Here is a 17,730-nt window from a genome sequence, read left to right on the forward strand (position 1 = left end):
AATTTCCTCAGAGCTGCCTGGGGTGCAAGGATTTATTATGATGAACTTTCAAGTGCTAATGTTTGTTCATTTTATTATAAATTACAAAGGATATTTACCTTGGCAATTTAATTCATCTGTGTAGTCACCACAATCATTGGAACCATCACAAATCCACGATGGGAGGATGCAGAGGGAGGTGCCATTACATTTTATGAAATTTGTGTCCTTAACTCCAACTCTATAGAAACCAGTGCAGTCTGTGTTGCCTGAAGTAGAATTGATAGAAATCACCCAGTCAAGATAAATAACGTTTGCATCTAATTGAAAAGGACACATACCATATATCACTGCAAATTATTATCTATTTGAAACATTGCATTAATACTATAATATAATTTTGCTTATTATTGTAATCTGTGAAACATTTCAAATATGTGTTTTGGCAGCAATAAAGAAAATAGTGCCTTAGCAACTGATGCCTTCCAGTTACATCTGATGGTCAGTGAATGTGCATCCACTTTCCGTGAAATGCCAATAACAGCACACACTGAGCTGATGCCAAAAGCTTACAACTTACCGCAGTTTGTTTCGTCAGAAGCATCTACACAATCTATCACCTGGTTGCACTGTGCTGATTTAATAATACAATTCCCATTCCTGCACCGAAATTCAGCTGCGCCGCAGGTAGAATCTGTAACATGAGGCAAAACATAGGCCAAGGTACAATTATGCTCTTAGTTTAAGTTTCAGTTATTTAAATTACTAATTTTCTGAATGGATGGAATATAAAAACTGCCAAGGGTACATGCAGAAAACACTGGTCAATAAATTACAGTTCATACATATTAAACAATTTATAGGCAATTGCAAACTATAAGATTTGACTGATAGAATTTGTACAAAACTTTAATGCAGCTTATGCTGCATGCCTAAAGTAAAAGGGAGATAACATGGGAAACATAAAATCAGAAATGCAATGGAGTAACTTTTGAAAGGTACCATGTTGGGAGCAAATTATACCCTATATATATATATATCTGAAAGTCAATTGTTTTCAATGAAAGCATTGTTCTTGGGGAAAGGCTGAATGGACTCTAATAACTCAGGAAGCTAGCTATCTGGAAAACAATGCCTCAGATCATGATATAAATATTGAAGTTTTGCTATTTTGGTCACCTGGATGGTGACTAAGTAATTTGAAAGATTGTTCAGAGCAAATACTGCTTGCAACACCAATCTAGTACTTACTATTGCAAGATACTTCATCTGAGTTGTCAGCGCAGTCATCCACCCCATCACACCACTTTGCATTGGACACACAGCGGCCATTGTAACAATGCTTAAAGCCTTTTCGACAGCTCCTGTTTGCTGATGCAAAGAAACCAAAGAAAAGTGAAACAGCACAATGATAAATTCATCAGACTGATGGACGATAGTGTTCAGTGAGACAATGAATGAGCATCCAGAGATCAATTTTACAAAGTTGGATTGGAGGTTAATTGGAGAAGCAGTCTATTAACTTCACCTATCTCACTCCTAATTGTTTTCCTTAACAAGGTGGCAAGTGTAATTTTTCTGTGATCATTTCAAATTTCTGTGACTTAAAGCTTCTCTCCCACTTCTCTTCTGTCACCATCTGCCCTGACACCTGCATTACTGGGAATAGGAGAATGTTTCCAAGAAATCTGGGTCTTTCTTGTCTTCTATATAAATCATAGCCTTTTTCACTCTCTTGTTTCTGGAGTGCATTATTGGTCAGAATCCAATTTGGTCAAATCACTCTCTTTGACAAACATTCCAGTTACTTGTTATTGATGACTGTTCTCCCCAATTAGTCCCTTTTGAGTTACTGGCCTTGACTTTATTTTCAGGGGCAGAAGCCATGGGGGAGTTGATAACAATGTCTGATTGGCATATTTCAGTCAGAGATAAAATGAACTACACATCAAGCTTTTGAATTGTAATATTTTTGCTAATTAGAATAAAGAGGTAGTAGTTTACCTGCATTAATTCCAATATTCTTCTCCCTCCCCACCCAAAGAATTGCTTTCTTGCATGGATACACAGTTCCATGAGTACTTGCTCAAGTGGTTTTGATGCATCATCAAGCTGTTCACAGAGGGCATTCGATTCTATTTTCACCCAGTAGCCATATACCCTCCACAAATCTAGGCTAATGGTCCTGCAGGAGCACTAAAACTAACTGTAGTGTCCCTATCACACTCTGACTGAGATTATCTCATACAGCACAGTTTATGGATGTACCTGGTGAGTATAGCTTATTTGCTCTCTGCATTCACTTGCTGAATTGCTGAGGGAGCTTACCTGGCTGCAGTTTTATCACAATCTTGTGTCATGCAGGCAATAGCTGCCTGGATACAAAATTGCAGTTGGGAGGTCATAATGTTGATTTGCAATTTATCACATAGCTTTAACAAGGTGATAAAGTTTTAATGTTGGCAGATTAAGAAATAAAAGACTTGCATTCATATAGTGTCTTATTGAAGACCCTTAAGCCTTGCACAGCCAATAAATTGCTTTGGAAGTGTAATTATTGTTGTGATATCAGCAATTGCAGGGGGCATTGTATATACAGCAGGATTTCACAAAAAGAAGTGAGATAAACGATCGGTTAATTTGCTTGTAGCCGTGGTTGAAGGAGAAATGTTAATCAGGACACCAGCAATACAGTAACCCTCAGTAATGCACTGGAGTGTCATCAAAAGATTATGTGCTAGATTAAACATATCAAATAAACAAATTATAGGGGAGAAGGTTCAATTAACTTCACAAGAGGTGACTTTCCTGAATTGTAACCGGGGGGGCTGGATTTTTGCAGTCGGGCTGACTCTAGAGGCCTTTAAAAATGGCAGGTGGCACTCGATTCCACAATTCCTGACAGCGTTCCTGGAGCTGGGACTTTTCACCAGCACAGGATAAGGGTGCGGGTAGTGGGCCCGCACCCTGCACTCCCGACCTGGCCAGTTCTATTGTAGGGGCAGCCATTTCATACACCCCTTGCAATTTTTGTGGATGGGGTGCCGTGGCCACGTTCTCAAGGACTCGTGGTTCATGGCCTCTCAGAGGAGTCTGAGGAACGAGTATGCACTATGTACAGAAGCAATAAGCCATATAATAACAATGGCAAGTCTCGAAATGCTAATGAAATTAAATAAACATTAAAAAATCTGCTTTGAAAAAGATTGCTGCTCTTCTAGCCCTACAAAAGTATCATGCAGACAGAGCCATTATAGTATCAATAACAGAAGTTTTACCTCACTTCACTTCACATAATCTTATCCAAATAAATATAGAGACATTGAAAAAGCTGATCAAATAAATAATTATTTATTATAGCTTCATAAAGATGCCAATCAATCAAAGCTAACACTCCGCTTCACCCTGTCTAAACAGGCCTTTGTTGAACTAATCCATTATTGAGTCCTAGAGCACAGCCAAGCATTCATAAGGAGGCCACCTGGACAGGACATTGTTGCAGCAGTTCCTCAGGGTAGTGCCCTAGGCCCAACCATCATCAACTGCTTCGACAAGGATGTTCTTTCTATCATAAGGTCAAAAGTGGGGACGTTTGCTGATAATTGCATAATGTTCAACAATGTCTGGCTCCAACAACACTGAAGAAGACTAACATCATCCAGGGCAATGTAGTCCATTTGATCGGCACCCCATCCACCAACTTAAACATTCCCTCTACCATGGATGCACAGTAGCAGCAGTGTATACCATATACAGCTCACCAAGACTGCTTTGACAGCACCTTCCAAACCTGCAACCTCTACCACCAAGAAGGACAAGGGCATCAGATGCATAGGAACACCACCACCCGCAAATTCTTCACTGTTGCGGGAACTCCCTCCCTAACAGCACTGTGGGTGTGCCTGCACCACATGGACATCAGTGGTTCAAGAGGGTGACTCAATACCACCTTCCCAAGGGTAATTAGGGATGGGCAAAAATGATGACCTTGCCGGCAATGCGCACATTCTTGGAAAGAGTAAAAAAAAACACTTACTGATGCACTTCTCTCTCTCATCCAGAAGAAGGTGGCACACAACCCAAGGCAGCAGGAGCTGACCAAGAGCAGCAAATGCACTTGCATATCCAGACACCCCATGAAGGAGACAGCACTGGAAGTTATTAGGATATCTATTGCTGAGGTACTGCATACATTGAAGGTGATGATCTTCTCACAGGTAATCTTCCTTCTCAAATCCCACCTCCTCCTCATCCCCTACGCTATTCTAATTTCCAAGTTGCCCCCAACACCCAACCTCCCCCCCGCCTCCCGCACCCCACCCACCACCCCACCACCCCCCACCCCACATCACAACTTTACCTTTGTGGCTTTTTCCTTTCAGCCACCTAAGAAGTGCAATCTGGCCAGGCAATGTTGGAACAGCAAGAAGACAATGATGATGATGATGATATACTTCGATTACCTGATTTCACACTCGCAGCTACCAGCTGAGACACTGACACCAAGCAAAATTTAGTGAACAACAAAAAGGCAGGATCTGCATGTGATGAGACAGCAAGTGTGACCTGCATCCAGGGAAGAAGGCAAGGATGGTGCATGTGCCAGCTTGCTGGAGGGCAGTGTTGCACATGAGTTCTACAAAATAAGGCTGGTGGGTATGTATAACACTATTTTAGGTTGATTGAGAAGCATGCTAGAAAGCCTACACTCGATGTCATGGAGTATGGAGGAGTCCAGTACAACTTGGCATAGGGCTTTCTGTAGAGTTTAGAGCTCATCCTTTCAAGCATGGAAGTCATGGCTAACTCAGTTAGTGTGCTTGCGAACCCAATGATAATACACAATGTGAAGTTCAGTCTCTTAGTTTCCATTGCAGCACAAGCAGGTACCCCAACAACCTCCCACCCCCACCCCTTCCCCCCTCCTGCTCCATACTCGCCTTAAGTCTGGGGGCTGCAGTACAAGTTCAGACTGAAGTTATGTAAGGTCACCTTGCTGCCTGTGAATTGCTGCGTACAAGAAGTTTTGCAGGATGTCACAGCAGTCCAGCAATCTGTCCTCCAACAGATTAGTAGGATTGCTGAGCACCACTCCAAGGCAGTAACACTAAATCCATGGAGTGCGCACCTGCTGTTCTCTCTCAAGAAGACAACATTTGTTCCCCCACCACTGCCACTTCACCAGTGCCCTTGCTTTTGCCTGTCAGTCAGCAAGCCCAAACTGCTTGCTGACACCCATCCCGAGATAGAGCAGTCCACCGTTGAGCTCAGAGCTGTTTGAAGTTGTCATCCAGGGCCATTTGCAGTTCCCTCCACTGAAAGTCAGCAGCCTTCCAGCTGCCATGATGCAGCCACTGGGGCAGCAGGAGCAATAGGACTGACCAAAAACACTAGGCCGGCACTAAGGGAATGCACAAGAGTAATTCGTTGACTTGTATATGCAATATGGGATGATTTGATTTAGTATTTTGGTTTGGGATGTTAATTTTGTGGTGGTTTTTATTTTTGCATTGTAGACATTTCGAAACTGTCATGGTTAGAGGGAAGGTAAAGTGCGGGAAAGTTGATGAATGGGAAATTGGGGCTGCAGTTACTGTTACCGCATTCGGATAAGTTCCTCACAGATAGTCCAGGCCAGGGATATGAGTGGCTGAGGGTATGTTAAAATTTCTTTTTGGTGGCAGTGTACCTCATTGATGTCCTTTTGACCTTTGGGAATTGAATTCCAGTTTTCATAAGCTTTTGCAACTCATGAATCTTTTTTGACAATTCTGTGAGGTTAATGCAGTTTCTGAACATTTTAAGCTACGATGCATTTTGTATGATCCTCCTTAGGGCATTTGTAACATTGCTGATGCTCCAAGAAATGTATTTATGTCAGCTAAATTGTTTTACATCAATAAATAATTGTGGCTTGAAAAATGATGCCCACTGCTGTTTTCATGTGGAGTCCATTGTACATCTGAACAGCTAACATTGTGTGATATCAAATTTATGTTGTCTTTTCATGTAGGTGAATAAGTTAAAGTCTGCTGTCTAGTGTGTTTTTTCATAATGTTGTAAAACATGTGGTTTCCCTTAGCCATAAAATGCATCAGTGCACGGGCAGTTTCTTTAATCTTTGTGTAAATGAGATTGTCTCATGTTAATTGCTAACAACAGCTACATTGTGCATCCTGGGTGGTGATATGCAAGAGTTGCTGCATTCCTTCAGTCACAAAAGTGCTAAGATGCTTGATATTCAAGACAACATGCATTTGCTTATTCATTAGAATTTGGTGAGATTTCCTCATAATATCATAATTAATCTTCAGGAAATATTAAAACACTTATCATTTGTCAAACTCATATCTATATACTTTGATGCTTGATTTTTTTCATACTTGACTACGGAAATAAAAAATGGCATTTTAAAATCCCAAACTGGAACAGTCACATTTGTTTGAGTTTGTTCATATTCATTAATATAGGGTATATTGCCTTTGAAGCAATTAATTTGAATAATGCAACTAGCTTCTGATTGGCATCTTTCTCTAGCTTCTTACCTACGGTTCACTCATTTGACCTTATTTCCACTAAACTGCAGTCCATTCCCATTCACTCACAATGAAATGGTTCTTCTTCTCAGGTACTTCCCCCTCCCATTTGTCATCACCTTCCATCCAAAAGCCCACCCTCAACCCCTTTGTCCTTGCCATGCATCTCCATATCACATACTTACTTTCCCCCTCTGAAATCCTTGAATGCATTATCACCTTTCAAATCTGAAATTTCAGGTTTGAGCCTCTCTAATATGACTTCTTCCTCTGCTACAGTAATGTAATGGCACTTATCAAAGTCAAAAAAGACAACCTTATGATGGTGACCAGGTTGCATCATCCTTCCCTACAACAGTCTTTGATGTATAACTCTCCAATAACTCTCCTCCATTGTCCAGTGCAACATGTTTGCCCTCTGAGTTACCTGTACAATGCCACCACCGGTCTTACTCCAGAGATGTAGGCTATCACTCCAGTGCAGTACTAAGGAATTCTGCTCGGTCAGAGGTGGTATTTTTTAGATATTAAACTGAGGCCCTAGTCAGCCTTCTCAAATGGGTGCAAAACATTCTGTGGCACTATTTTGAGAAAAAAGGGTTCTCACCTGCATCCTGGCTAAAATTTATCTTTCAACCAACATTACTAAAACAAATTATATTGTTGTGAGCACATTCTTGTTTGTGGGACCTTTCTATGCACAAATTGACTGCTATGTCTCTTATATAACAACAGTGAATGTACTTCAAAAAAGTACTTCAATGTCTGGAAAGTGCATTGGGACTTCCTAAGGTTGTGAAAGATGTTATATAAATACAAGTGGCAAATGAAAATGTCAATCTGTAGAAACTGCAGGCCTTCCATTTTGACAGAAACGCTGAATATTTTCTGCCAGACTGTTGCATAATGAGCCTTAACGTACAAAATACATCTGCATACTGATTAAACTCACTTGTTTTATCTTATCAATGTTACGATAATTTAACAATTACATATAATCTATAATTTAAATACAAGTTTTCATGCTTATTTTGTAAAAAATCAAATTATTTGCCCATATTTCATCTTCAATATGTATCTCATTCAGAATTTGTCTCTCCAATGTTATGCAGTCTTCCAGGCTATAGTGCAAAGAATGGGCCCTTATCAGAGCTGCTAGATTAGATAAATAGCATCAGAGACTAGCTTTGAAAGCATTCAGTACATGGGGTCAAGGCAAGTGAGGGATGATTTTATGATTTGCAAATATGTCACAGATTGCAAAAAAGTCACTTCTGAAATTCTAGCCTCAAGTGATTATTCATCTTGGTTACTGATGGAATGTTGAGAGTAATGATGCTGGGTGAAAAAGCTAATGCCTATTCCCACACACTTCCTACCTAATAGAACAGATTACTTACCACAGTATGATTGCTTTTCATCTGATTTATCTTTGCAGTGAACAATTCCATCGCATGTCAAATGGTATCCAATGCAATCTTTGTTTCCACATTCAAATTCAGTGTGAATATTGCAAGATGAGTTTCTGGCTGAAACAAATTTTGCATTTAAGAGCAAATCATAGATACAGGATGTCTCCTTCCACTATAAAAGAGGGGTCAATGGTCGCTTATGCTTAATTTTGTAATTTTCAACCCTACAGTTTCCTTTTACTGTGAACCTCTTTGAACCTAGTAAATAGCTAGTGGTTCAGGATTGGATCAGATAGTTTCCATCTTTACTTCCTTACTTCTCTGGGCAGCCTTGTTGAGATTGTTAAATTCATCCACTAAAAAAAAATCTTAGACTAAGATTTTATTTCCAACTTGGAGCTCAAATGAGGTCTTGTTGTAAGAATGGATCTACTTCTCCTTTGTTTAGTTCCGCAGAACAGTGATTTTGAGAATGCAAAGTGACAACATAAGGAATATATCAGTCTAGAAACTGCAGTGTGTGGTATTAGCTTTGAAATCCTAATATATTTGTATGTAATTATCAGCTATTTCAACAAAGGTGTTCATCCATTTAAAACAAAAGGCATTAATTTTAAAATAGAGGCAAATGTCATTAGAATGTTGCTATCACAGAGTAGGGCAAATTTACTGATCCTACACTCCCTGTGGGAAGCCATACTCAAAAGAGAAAGCAGGTCAGAGGATCAGGGCTACAGTGTTTTAACAGGAACTCTGATCTCTGCTCTCTTCAAGTCAAGCTCCCCACAGAAAGCATGCAATTGGTGTCTTTATCCTAGTGTAATTTCCCACAAGTATATTCTGGCAGCCCATGGGAGGTGACAGCTGGTGACCTCCCACCTCATAGAATATGTTAAGCCTTTGTACGCCAATATTACACAGCACACTAACTAGGCTATTATTATTAATAGTATAGCACCAAATATATAAACTAAAAACATTTACCCTTTGGAAGTAACTGAGACAAATAGTGTTGAAAGATCTAAATTAGCAGTTGAAGTGGAAACACCTTGAGTTTAATAGTTACGTCTTTATTGTGACAAAGCCAACATCCTCATGTCCTTTCTTCAGATAATGACTTCAGCATTTGATGCTCAAACAAACTCAACAGACCCACCAAAAATATGTAAAAGAATGTCAAAAATTACACATAACTTATTACTTTTTAAAAACATTGAAGTGTTGATAGCCACAATAGTTCAATCCTTGGTTGGGGGGTGGGAGAGGAGAAAAATCAACTTACCAACACATCTGTTGTCATCTAATAGTATACGCTCTCCCCTACAAGAACAATTTACTTGGCCATCAACAGTCAGCAGGCAAAGGTCATGACAACCCCCATTCATTATCTTGCATGGAGACAGTTCACCTAGTTTAATAGAAACGATTTCCTGTCACTATTGAAATATGTCTTTACTAATAAGCAAAACAAGTCTCTACCAGAACTTGTTCACTCCTTGTTAAAGGCCGCTGTAAAGCCACAAGAAGCTCTGGATTCTGCTGATCATTTTTAGATCCAAGAAAATTATTCAAAAGACCTTTATACTTCTGCTAATATTTAAAAACTGCCAGATGCCCTGATAAAATGCTGGAAACATTTTAAATTTGACTTTGCATCAGACTGTATTTATATGTAAGTGGGTGCGAATCCCACCAGCATGAGGCAAGGGCCAGAATTTCCGGCCCCTCCCGTTGGCAGAATCTTCTGGTCCCGCCGAAGTCAATGGACATTTGAATGGTCGCCGCATCCACTGTGGGGGAACCCGCCGCTGCAGGGCCTGAAAATTCCAGCCAAAGTCTTGAATATAACTTAAATGTTTTCTGCAAAAAGACAGATGTTGCCAAAGCTTTTCGTCTTGCACTCATCAGGACAATTCGCAAAAACTCCAAAATACCAAATATAAAGGGAACAACAATTCATACTGCATAAGAAGGGAGTGCTGATTGGTTGAGGCATTGCCACAGAGAATGCGCCAGTTAACTGATAATTGTCAGTTAACTGCCAAGCCCTGTTTAAATTCAAACCAGGCAGTTGGCTCCCAATGGTTAAGGCATTGCCCTGAGGAATGAAGCAGAGCATGGCTGTGACCTATTTTGTTTAGTTGAAAAAGGCGCAATGTGTGTACATGTTCTTTCCATCTTATACAGGATCCTGTATATTAATATGTAGTTTCTAGCACATATAAGAGTGCCACACTATGAGCCTGACTGATAATACTAAACTGGTTGCCAGTGTAATTTTTTGTACACTCAGGATTGTTTAACAAATGTTGTCCAATCACGGAAGCACATCTAATATTGGACACTTTGTTTTAGTTTTGCAAGCACAGGCTGGTTGGGTATGGTCTGTACTTTGCCTGTTGTGAACAGCGGAAGAGACATGCTGGTTGATACAGTCCGCCAGTCATATGGCCTACATACCTAGTATCACACTGGTACTGAAATTCATAAACCAGATTACTTATTTGTGTGATAGGTAGAACGTCTTTTTGGCTTGACAGTAGCATCCTGTTAGTGGCGAATACCATTCATGTGAAATGGCTAGTTTCACCTGTTTCTCAAAATTCTGAGATACCTTATCCTTCCAGGGTAATCTGAGGTAGACTAAGAACTTTTCAGGACCGAAAGTGGTGGCCTTAGGTCCATTTATGAGTTTGGGCGATATACAATAAGCTATGATATGATCAGGGTAGCTATTATCTTGCAGGATGGCTTTGATGAGCCCTATTTCAGCATCAAACTTGCACAGTAATCAAACGGCTCTGGCTCTATTTATGAGGTCGCTGATAATACCAATCTTATTGGTGGAACTGTAGGAATCATAATGCGTTTATTGACCAGGTAGCTTACAAAGGCTAGGTAAGTGGGTAGGCTTGAATCCCTTCATAATTTGGTATTCTTGAGAATTGTCCTGATGAGTGCAAGACGAGTGTGTCTCTTTTCAGCAATACTCAAATTCTGTACTACCAAACAACTATTAAATCTTTTCCATAAATGCACCCAAATTATACTAACAGTTCACTAAAACTACTTTGTACAGATACAAGCTAATTAATTTGAACTATCCTTCATATAGCCTATGCTAAAATTTATATTGTTATTTAGATTTTGACATTAACCAATGAGTGGTAGGTTTTGGAGTTTTCTTCACGCTTAAAAAAATCTATCTCTGTGCCATATGTAATGATACATCTATTATTTTAAATTTATAAAATCTGATTTTTTATTTTAGTAGTAGAACTCATATGTTTCAGCCTGCAAGTGTGCAAATCAGGGACACAGGTTCTGAAAATCAGGGACAAATGGACAAAATCTTGGCTCCATGGATATTTAAATGATGTTAAACATTCATTTTCTATATGCATTTTAAGATGTTAACTACACTGTTAAATCGTCCACAAATAAAAAAATAATCAGAGGAGATTCTGGTGACAATCTGCTTAATTTTGTTTCCCAAATGTTTCACTCAGATGGATTAATATTTTTTGATGGTACTTTTTCAAACTACATGCTGTAAAGCAAAATACATGTAAATGAAGCATTTTCCAGATTTTCTTTAGCTCAACTAAACTCAAAAAGTCACAAATGTTTTAAGAGCTGCATGGTAGGTTAACATTCTGGAAAGCCGTTTTGAAGTATGGACACGGTTGAAATCAATTGTCAAGATTAGGGCACGTTGATTAAACCTGGACAAGTGAAACATGCCCACTTCTGACATTACTTGTAATGCCTTCTTAATACCAACACTGAGGTAATGACTCAACATTGCTGCGTCCAAGGATGCAAAGGGACCAGAGGAAGCAATATTATGGGAAAAGCTCACTTAATGGCAACAGCAGACCAGGATCTCTCTCACTGTTGACTCACAGCTATTACAGGAAGTATTGAACATCACTGTTGTTATCCAATATAATGTGTTTATCACAATGAAACATGTAAAAAGAGCAGGTAAATAATAATGTGCACTGTATTGAACACATTGAACAACCTTTTAGGAAAAAAATGACATCCAAACATCAGCATATTCAGTAAAACTTACAGTTGTTGGTATCATTAGATACAACCATAATTCCCATTGGTTGATGTGATGTGTCTGAACGCAGAACTTTAACATCTCCTCCCGTGTACTTATCACAGCGCATTATAGATCTCTGCATCCAGTCTGTCCAGAAGATATAATCACCATAAATAGCTAAGCCAAAGAAAGTGCCAGGTCCAGATTTCAGAACTACCTGTGCCATTGTAAACACAAGAGGGAGAAAGAAATTAAAAGCCATTCCTTAGCCAAATATGAGTTATGAGAATTAAAATTGTTATGGAGCTAAAGTTATGGACTTATGTGCTCAAATAACAGTAATAATCAGAAACATCTGCTTTCTTGTAATTATTTCTCAATTATTTACAAGGAATTATATAGAATTTATAGAACAGAAGCAGGCCATTTGGCCCAACTGGTCCATGCTATATCATTGATGCTATTGAAGAATGCCACAGAGGTTGCACAGGGAACATCTTGCAATGCTACCTGCCCCAGGAAAATGACATATGCAAGCAAATTTCTTCCCTCTCTCTGCCAGTGTTTATTTGCCCCCTTTTATCTAACATTTATCTTTATTTTTGTTGACTATTTTAATATAGTATAACCCAATTAATATTTATGGTATGAGAACCAGCTATGGTTGCGTATAAAAAATTCTCATTGGGGTACACTAGTCTCCACATAAGTGTGATTCTGTCTAACTCGATGCTAACATTGGTAATTGGCTATTTTTTGCTTAACTGTATTCTAAGTGATTATTGAATGACTGATGATTGCTATAAACAAATAGTTTTAATAACAGAAATTCTACTTTTTTATGTATTAGAATTTTCTATTGCCATTTGTTCTGAAGCCTAATTTATCATTTAGCAATCTGCATTGTGTCATGATCAAAATGCCGAAACTGCTCTCATTAGTCATTCATTCTTAGACCTTAAGATGAACTTGAAATGGCAAATTTTAATGAGTTGGTGGTTATAGAAAGAGGCACGTCATGAAAGTAAGTTCAATTACTCTTTGTGCACTAAACAATGATTAATGGATTTCAGAACAATTATTATCAATGATTAATCTGTCTTAATCGCTATAAATTATACCCTTAATCAATGCTGAACTGTAATTTACAATGACTCTTAATGAGGTGAAGCAATATAGACTTTACAATACTAAAGGTAATATAAAAAGTGAAAAATGGGTGACTTTACTGACAATTTGGGGCATATGATGTTTGGAACCATAGATTTAGTGACCTGCCAAAATGAAATGGCAAAATTAAGAACTATGCAATCCACTGACCGGTGGAAGATCATAGGTGATAGTGAACAGAGAGAAACAGTAATGTATAAAGGCCAAGTAGAGATTTCTTTTTCTGAAGTGACTTGTTACACTGAAAGTGTTAAGCACAGAGAACATAGGCCTGAAGTGGCAAATAATGGATAAAAAATCAATTGAAAAGACTGGAAAGAACACGTGGGAAGTTCAATATCACTTTCTGCAACTACACATTGTTCAATGAAAAGGAAAATGCTTTCCCATACAACAAAGAACGGGTTTGGTTTACCCTTAACTTCACTTTCATAGTGTTTATTAAGCCACAGCATTGCACTCTGACGATTGCAATTCATGATGTCAAATAATTCCGCAGCATCTCCTTTCCTGTGACCTCCACCATTGAGAAGGATAAGAACCATAATTTCATGAGAACAGCATCACCTCCAAATTCTCCTCCAACTCACACATCAACCTGACTTAGAAATATAATACTGTTCCTTTACTGCTGCTGGATCAAAATCCTCCAATTCCCTACTTAGTACCACTGTGGAACACAATCACTGCAAGAACTGTAGCAGTTCAAGGAGAAGTCCCATCACCACCTGCTCAGGATACCTGGAGATCCTAATACATGCAGCCTTTCCAGCACCAGTCACATTCTTGCATCTAGAATGAAGTACCTTATATGCAGCTGAAAAAGAAAGTCTTGCAATTTACTGGGTTGCTTTTTAAAAATTCATTCATGGGATGTGGGCATCACTGGCTGGGCCAGCATTTATTGCCCATCCATAATTGCCCTTGTTCAGAGGGCATTTTTAAGAGTCAACCACATTGCTGTGGCTCTGGAGTCACATGTAGGCCAGACTAGGTAAGGGAAGCAGATTCCCTTCCCTAAAGGACATTAATGAACCAGATGGATGTTTACAACAATCAGCAATGATTACATGGTCGTCATTGGACTTATAATTCCAAATACTTATTGAATTGTGCCATGGTGGAATTCAAACCCAGGTCCCCAGAGCATTACTCTAGGTCTCTGGATTACCAGCCCAGTGACAATACCACTACTCCAACACCTCCCCTTATTAAAAAAAATGACTCTGTTATCATGGTTTAGATTTTCCCATAGGCTTCTAGGAACCTATGCTGGGGCTAAATATGGTCCCAATTGCTGCCAGCAGGACTGGCACAAAGATATTCCTGGAGACATCCTCCTAACTGATTTTTCAATGCTCACCATCCAATTAGGGACAGTAGGTGGAATGCTGATGCTGCCCGCCCAATCAGAGAGGTGTCCTCTGAGAGGTAAGCTCTCATATAAATGAAAATTCAGAGGAGCCAAACAGACAGACCCCTCTGATGGGAGGGCAAACCCTGTGGAATGGCTCATGAGGGCAGAGGGGTTAGGAGGCCTTTCCTGCCATGGCACCCTCTTTGCACCATGGAGCCTCTGGCTCTGATGGCCTCTTGGGTTATGACAGGGCCACCTTGCTGCTGGCAAAATGAAGGGGGTCATCTAAATCGCCCCTAATTGGGGCTTTAAATATGGTAATTAGCTGCCCTCTTTTGTTCAGTGGGCAGCAGATTAAGGTACCTGCCTGCTGGTGGGAAACTTCTCTGGCAGTGTGAATGCATTGGGGAGATGTCCCAACAGAAGTCCCCACTATTTTCCCAGCCCCCTTGATTCCAGCCCTGCCACCCCACAGCTGGTAAAATTATTCCCCCATGTCAAACCATGAGTGGCACCAATACAGAAAAATAATTCTTTTGTCCCTAATTGTAATTGTGATATATATGGTCATCCTACTTATCGACATAATGCCATTATCTAGGTGGCTAAATAGGAAATTATGGTGTGACTATACTTCAAAACAAATTGTCTATAAATATGGTACACTCAATTACTACTCAATAAAAACTTTGTTTCCCATCAAACATCATTCAGTTACTGTCAATACTCACTTAATGGAACTCATTATTTGATCTGACTTTTTTTAAACTTCTGTTTGTTCATCAAAAGCTAAAATACATTTTCCAATACAGGTTAATAAAAAAGTAAATGGTTGTGCAGGATGTTGATAGCAAATATCATGAAATATTTAACATGGACAAAAAGCATGTTTTAGAAAAATAATTAATGTTGTGTGAATAGCTAGAGTGGTTCTACATAAATATATTTTTTCACAGACACATCTCCTCTGCAGTCGGAGGTAGTACAGCCCAGGGCACTGGGAGGAGTGCTGGAGAACAGGCACCTGCTGAGTCCAAGTAAAATAATGAGCCTCTGCAGTCGGCCAACGCACACATGCTGGAGATAAAAGGACAGGCAGGGGAACATCAGGCAGAGTGGTCCAAGGCAGTCACCAGACTAGAATGAGCGATGGAGGAGTCAGTCTGCATTCTCGCTCTGATGTCATGGCTCTGGCATGTGAGCGTATTGAGGTCTCCAAGGGAAAGGTGTTGGCGGCTTTCTGAACCTGCACTCCATTGTTCTAGGTGACAGAGTGACAAGGCACCTTAACCTTCCTCCAGGTGTCCCTTCTCCTCAAGGAATCAGGCAGGGGCCCTCAATAACCCAAAGGGTGCAGGAGCGTTTTCTGGACACCCCAGGGCCATCCCACACAGGAAACTTCAAGCGTGTCCAGCTCTTCCCAATCCCCTCTGCCTGTGACCCCCATCAGCTCCAGCTGCTCAGGCCGAGGAGGGTGTACCTGCCCCAGGGCAGGGGATCCCAAAGTTGGCCAGGGCCCTCCAGGCCCCAGGCCTCCAGAGGATGCCCGCTGAAGTCATCTCAGACAACAGGGCAGTCAGCAGGCTACCTCCACCTCTGCTGCAGACGTAGGGGCTGCACCCAGGTATAGCGGTAGAGTACATAAGTTAAGAAATTATGATTAGACACTGGTGGCATGGGTGCCCATTCACTATATATATAATGCTCTTTTGTAAATGCAATTTGATTTTATGAGCCCAAGGCTCAGGATGTGAGAACGCTTGCATCTGATTCTATGTGCCATCTTATTTTAATGGTGACCTAAGCTCCCACTCCTTGGTGCCTTCGTGTCCTTCAGATTCATGTTATGTTTAGCTAAGTCATGTTAGTCACTTGCCTCTTGTGTCACCTGATGGAGATGTGTCAACCCAGAGCCTGAAAGTGCATGTAGATACAGAACTGTTCTTTTAAGTCTCACAGCACATGCAGAGACCATCCCCAACTGAGCTTCAAGTACCCACCACCCCCTCTGTATTAGGTATTCCCAATCTCCAGGCTGCAGATGCCTCTCCTCACCATGGCAATATCACCTGCAGCCCAATAGCAAGCTACGCATCCCCAGTGCCACTGTGTGTTAGACACTGACCATGCCCTGCACATCATTCTGTGCACACAGCCCCATGACTGGCTTTGATTTCCCACCCTAACAATGTGGTCCTAATAGACATTACAACAGAAGTGTCACTTTTCCTCCCAGTTCCATCAAACCAATCCCTTCCCAAGATATGAGTTTGTGTGAAACGCCTCTCTCATGCTCTAAGCCCCTTCCCCCTCCCCCAGTCATGAGTCTATGTGAACCCCCTCCCTCTCATCCAAACTAACCCCACCCAACCCCCTCATGAGACTGCATCCACCCCTTCCATGTTGGGCTCCAGTTCCCCAGTCCCAATCATTCCTTTGCATGCCAGCCCTCCCCTCCCTTGTTTCTCATAACCCCATCCACCCATAGTTATTCCTCTACCTGCTATCCCCTCACTCACTCTGTTGGTCATCCGAAACCTATACTACCCTCCCACCCCAGGATGACTCTGCTTATTCCCTAAACACCCCCTCCCCACCCTTCCCCCAGTTTGGTCTCTCCGTGTACAGTACAACCTTGCCTGTGCCCCACAACAGTCTCTCCGGCTACAGTGCAGCCTGCCTGCTTCGCTCAACAGTATCTCCAGTACAGTGCCGCCCTGCCTGTGCATCACTACAGTCTCTCTAGGTACAGTACAGCCCTGCCTGCGCACCACTACAGTCTCCCTGGCTACAGTGCAGTCTTGCCTGCAGCCCAGAAAAGTCTCTCTGGCTACAGTACAGCCCTGCCTGCGCCCCATTATAGTCTCTCTGGCTACAGTACAGCCCTGCCAGCGCCCCACAACAGTCTCTCTGGCTACAGTACAGCCCTGCCTGTGCCCCACAACAGTCTCTCTGGCTACAGTACAGCCCTGCCTGCACCCCACTATAGTCTCCCTGGCTACAGTACAGCCCTGCCTGCGCCCCACTACAGTCTCTCTGGCTACAGTGCAGCCTTGCCTGCGGCCCAGAAAAGACTCTCTGGCTACAGTACAGCCCTGCCAGCGCCCCACAACAGTCTCTCTGGGTACAGTACAGCCCTGCCAGTGCCCCACAACAGTCTCTCTGGCTACAGTACAGCCCTGCCAGCGCCCCACAACAGTCTCTCTGGCTACAGTACAGCCC

General features: G+C 41.2%; 1 protein-coding gene across 1 annotated transcript in view; it reads right to left on the minus strand.

Annotated features, from left to right (window-relative positions):
• The window catches only part of LOC144686788 (low-density lipoprotein receptor-related protein 1-like), a 1,926,687-nt gene that overhangs the window by 349,400 nt on the left and 1,559,557 nt on the right, over positions 1-17,730 (minus strand). The window contains exons 44-49 of the mRNA XM_078552493.1: positions 12,006-12,198; positions 9,206-9,335; positions 7,916-8,040; positions 1,231-1,350; positions 560-673; positions 99-248 (exon numbers count right to left, since the gene is read on the minus strand). Of these exons, the coding sequence (XP_078408619.1) occupies positions 99-248; positions 560-673; positions 1,231-1,350; positions 7,916-8,040; positions 9,206-9,335; positions 12,006-12,198 (832 nt within the window). The remainder of the gene's footprint in view (positions 1-98; positions 249-559; positions 674-1,230; positions 1,351-7,915; positions 8,041-9,205; positions 9,336-12,005; positions 12,199-17,730) is intronic.

This window comes from Cetorhinus maximus, chromosome 11 (assembly GCF_964194155.1).
Source record: "Cetorhinus maximus chromosome 11, sCetMax3.hap1.1, whole genome shotgun sequence".
NCBI lineage: Eukaryota > Metazoa > Chordata > Chondrichthyes > Lamniformes > Cetorhinidae > Cetorhinus > Cetorhinus maximus.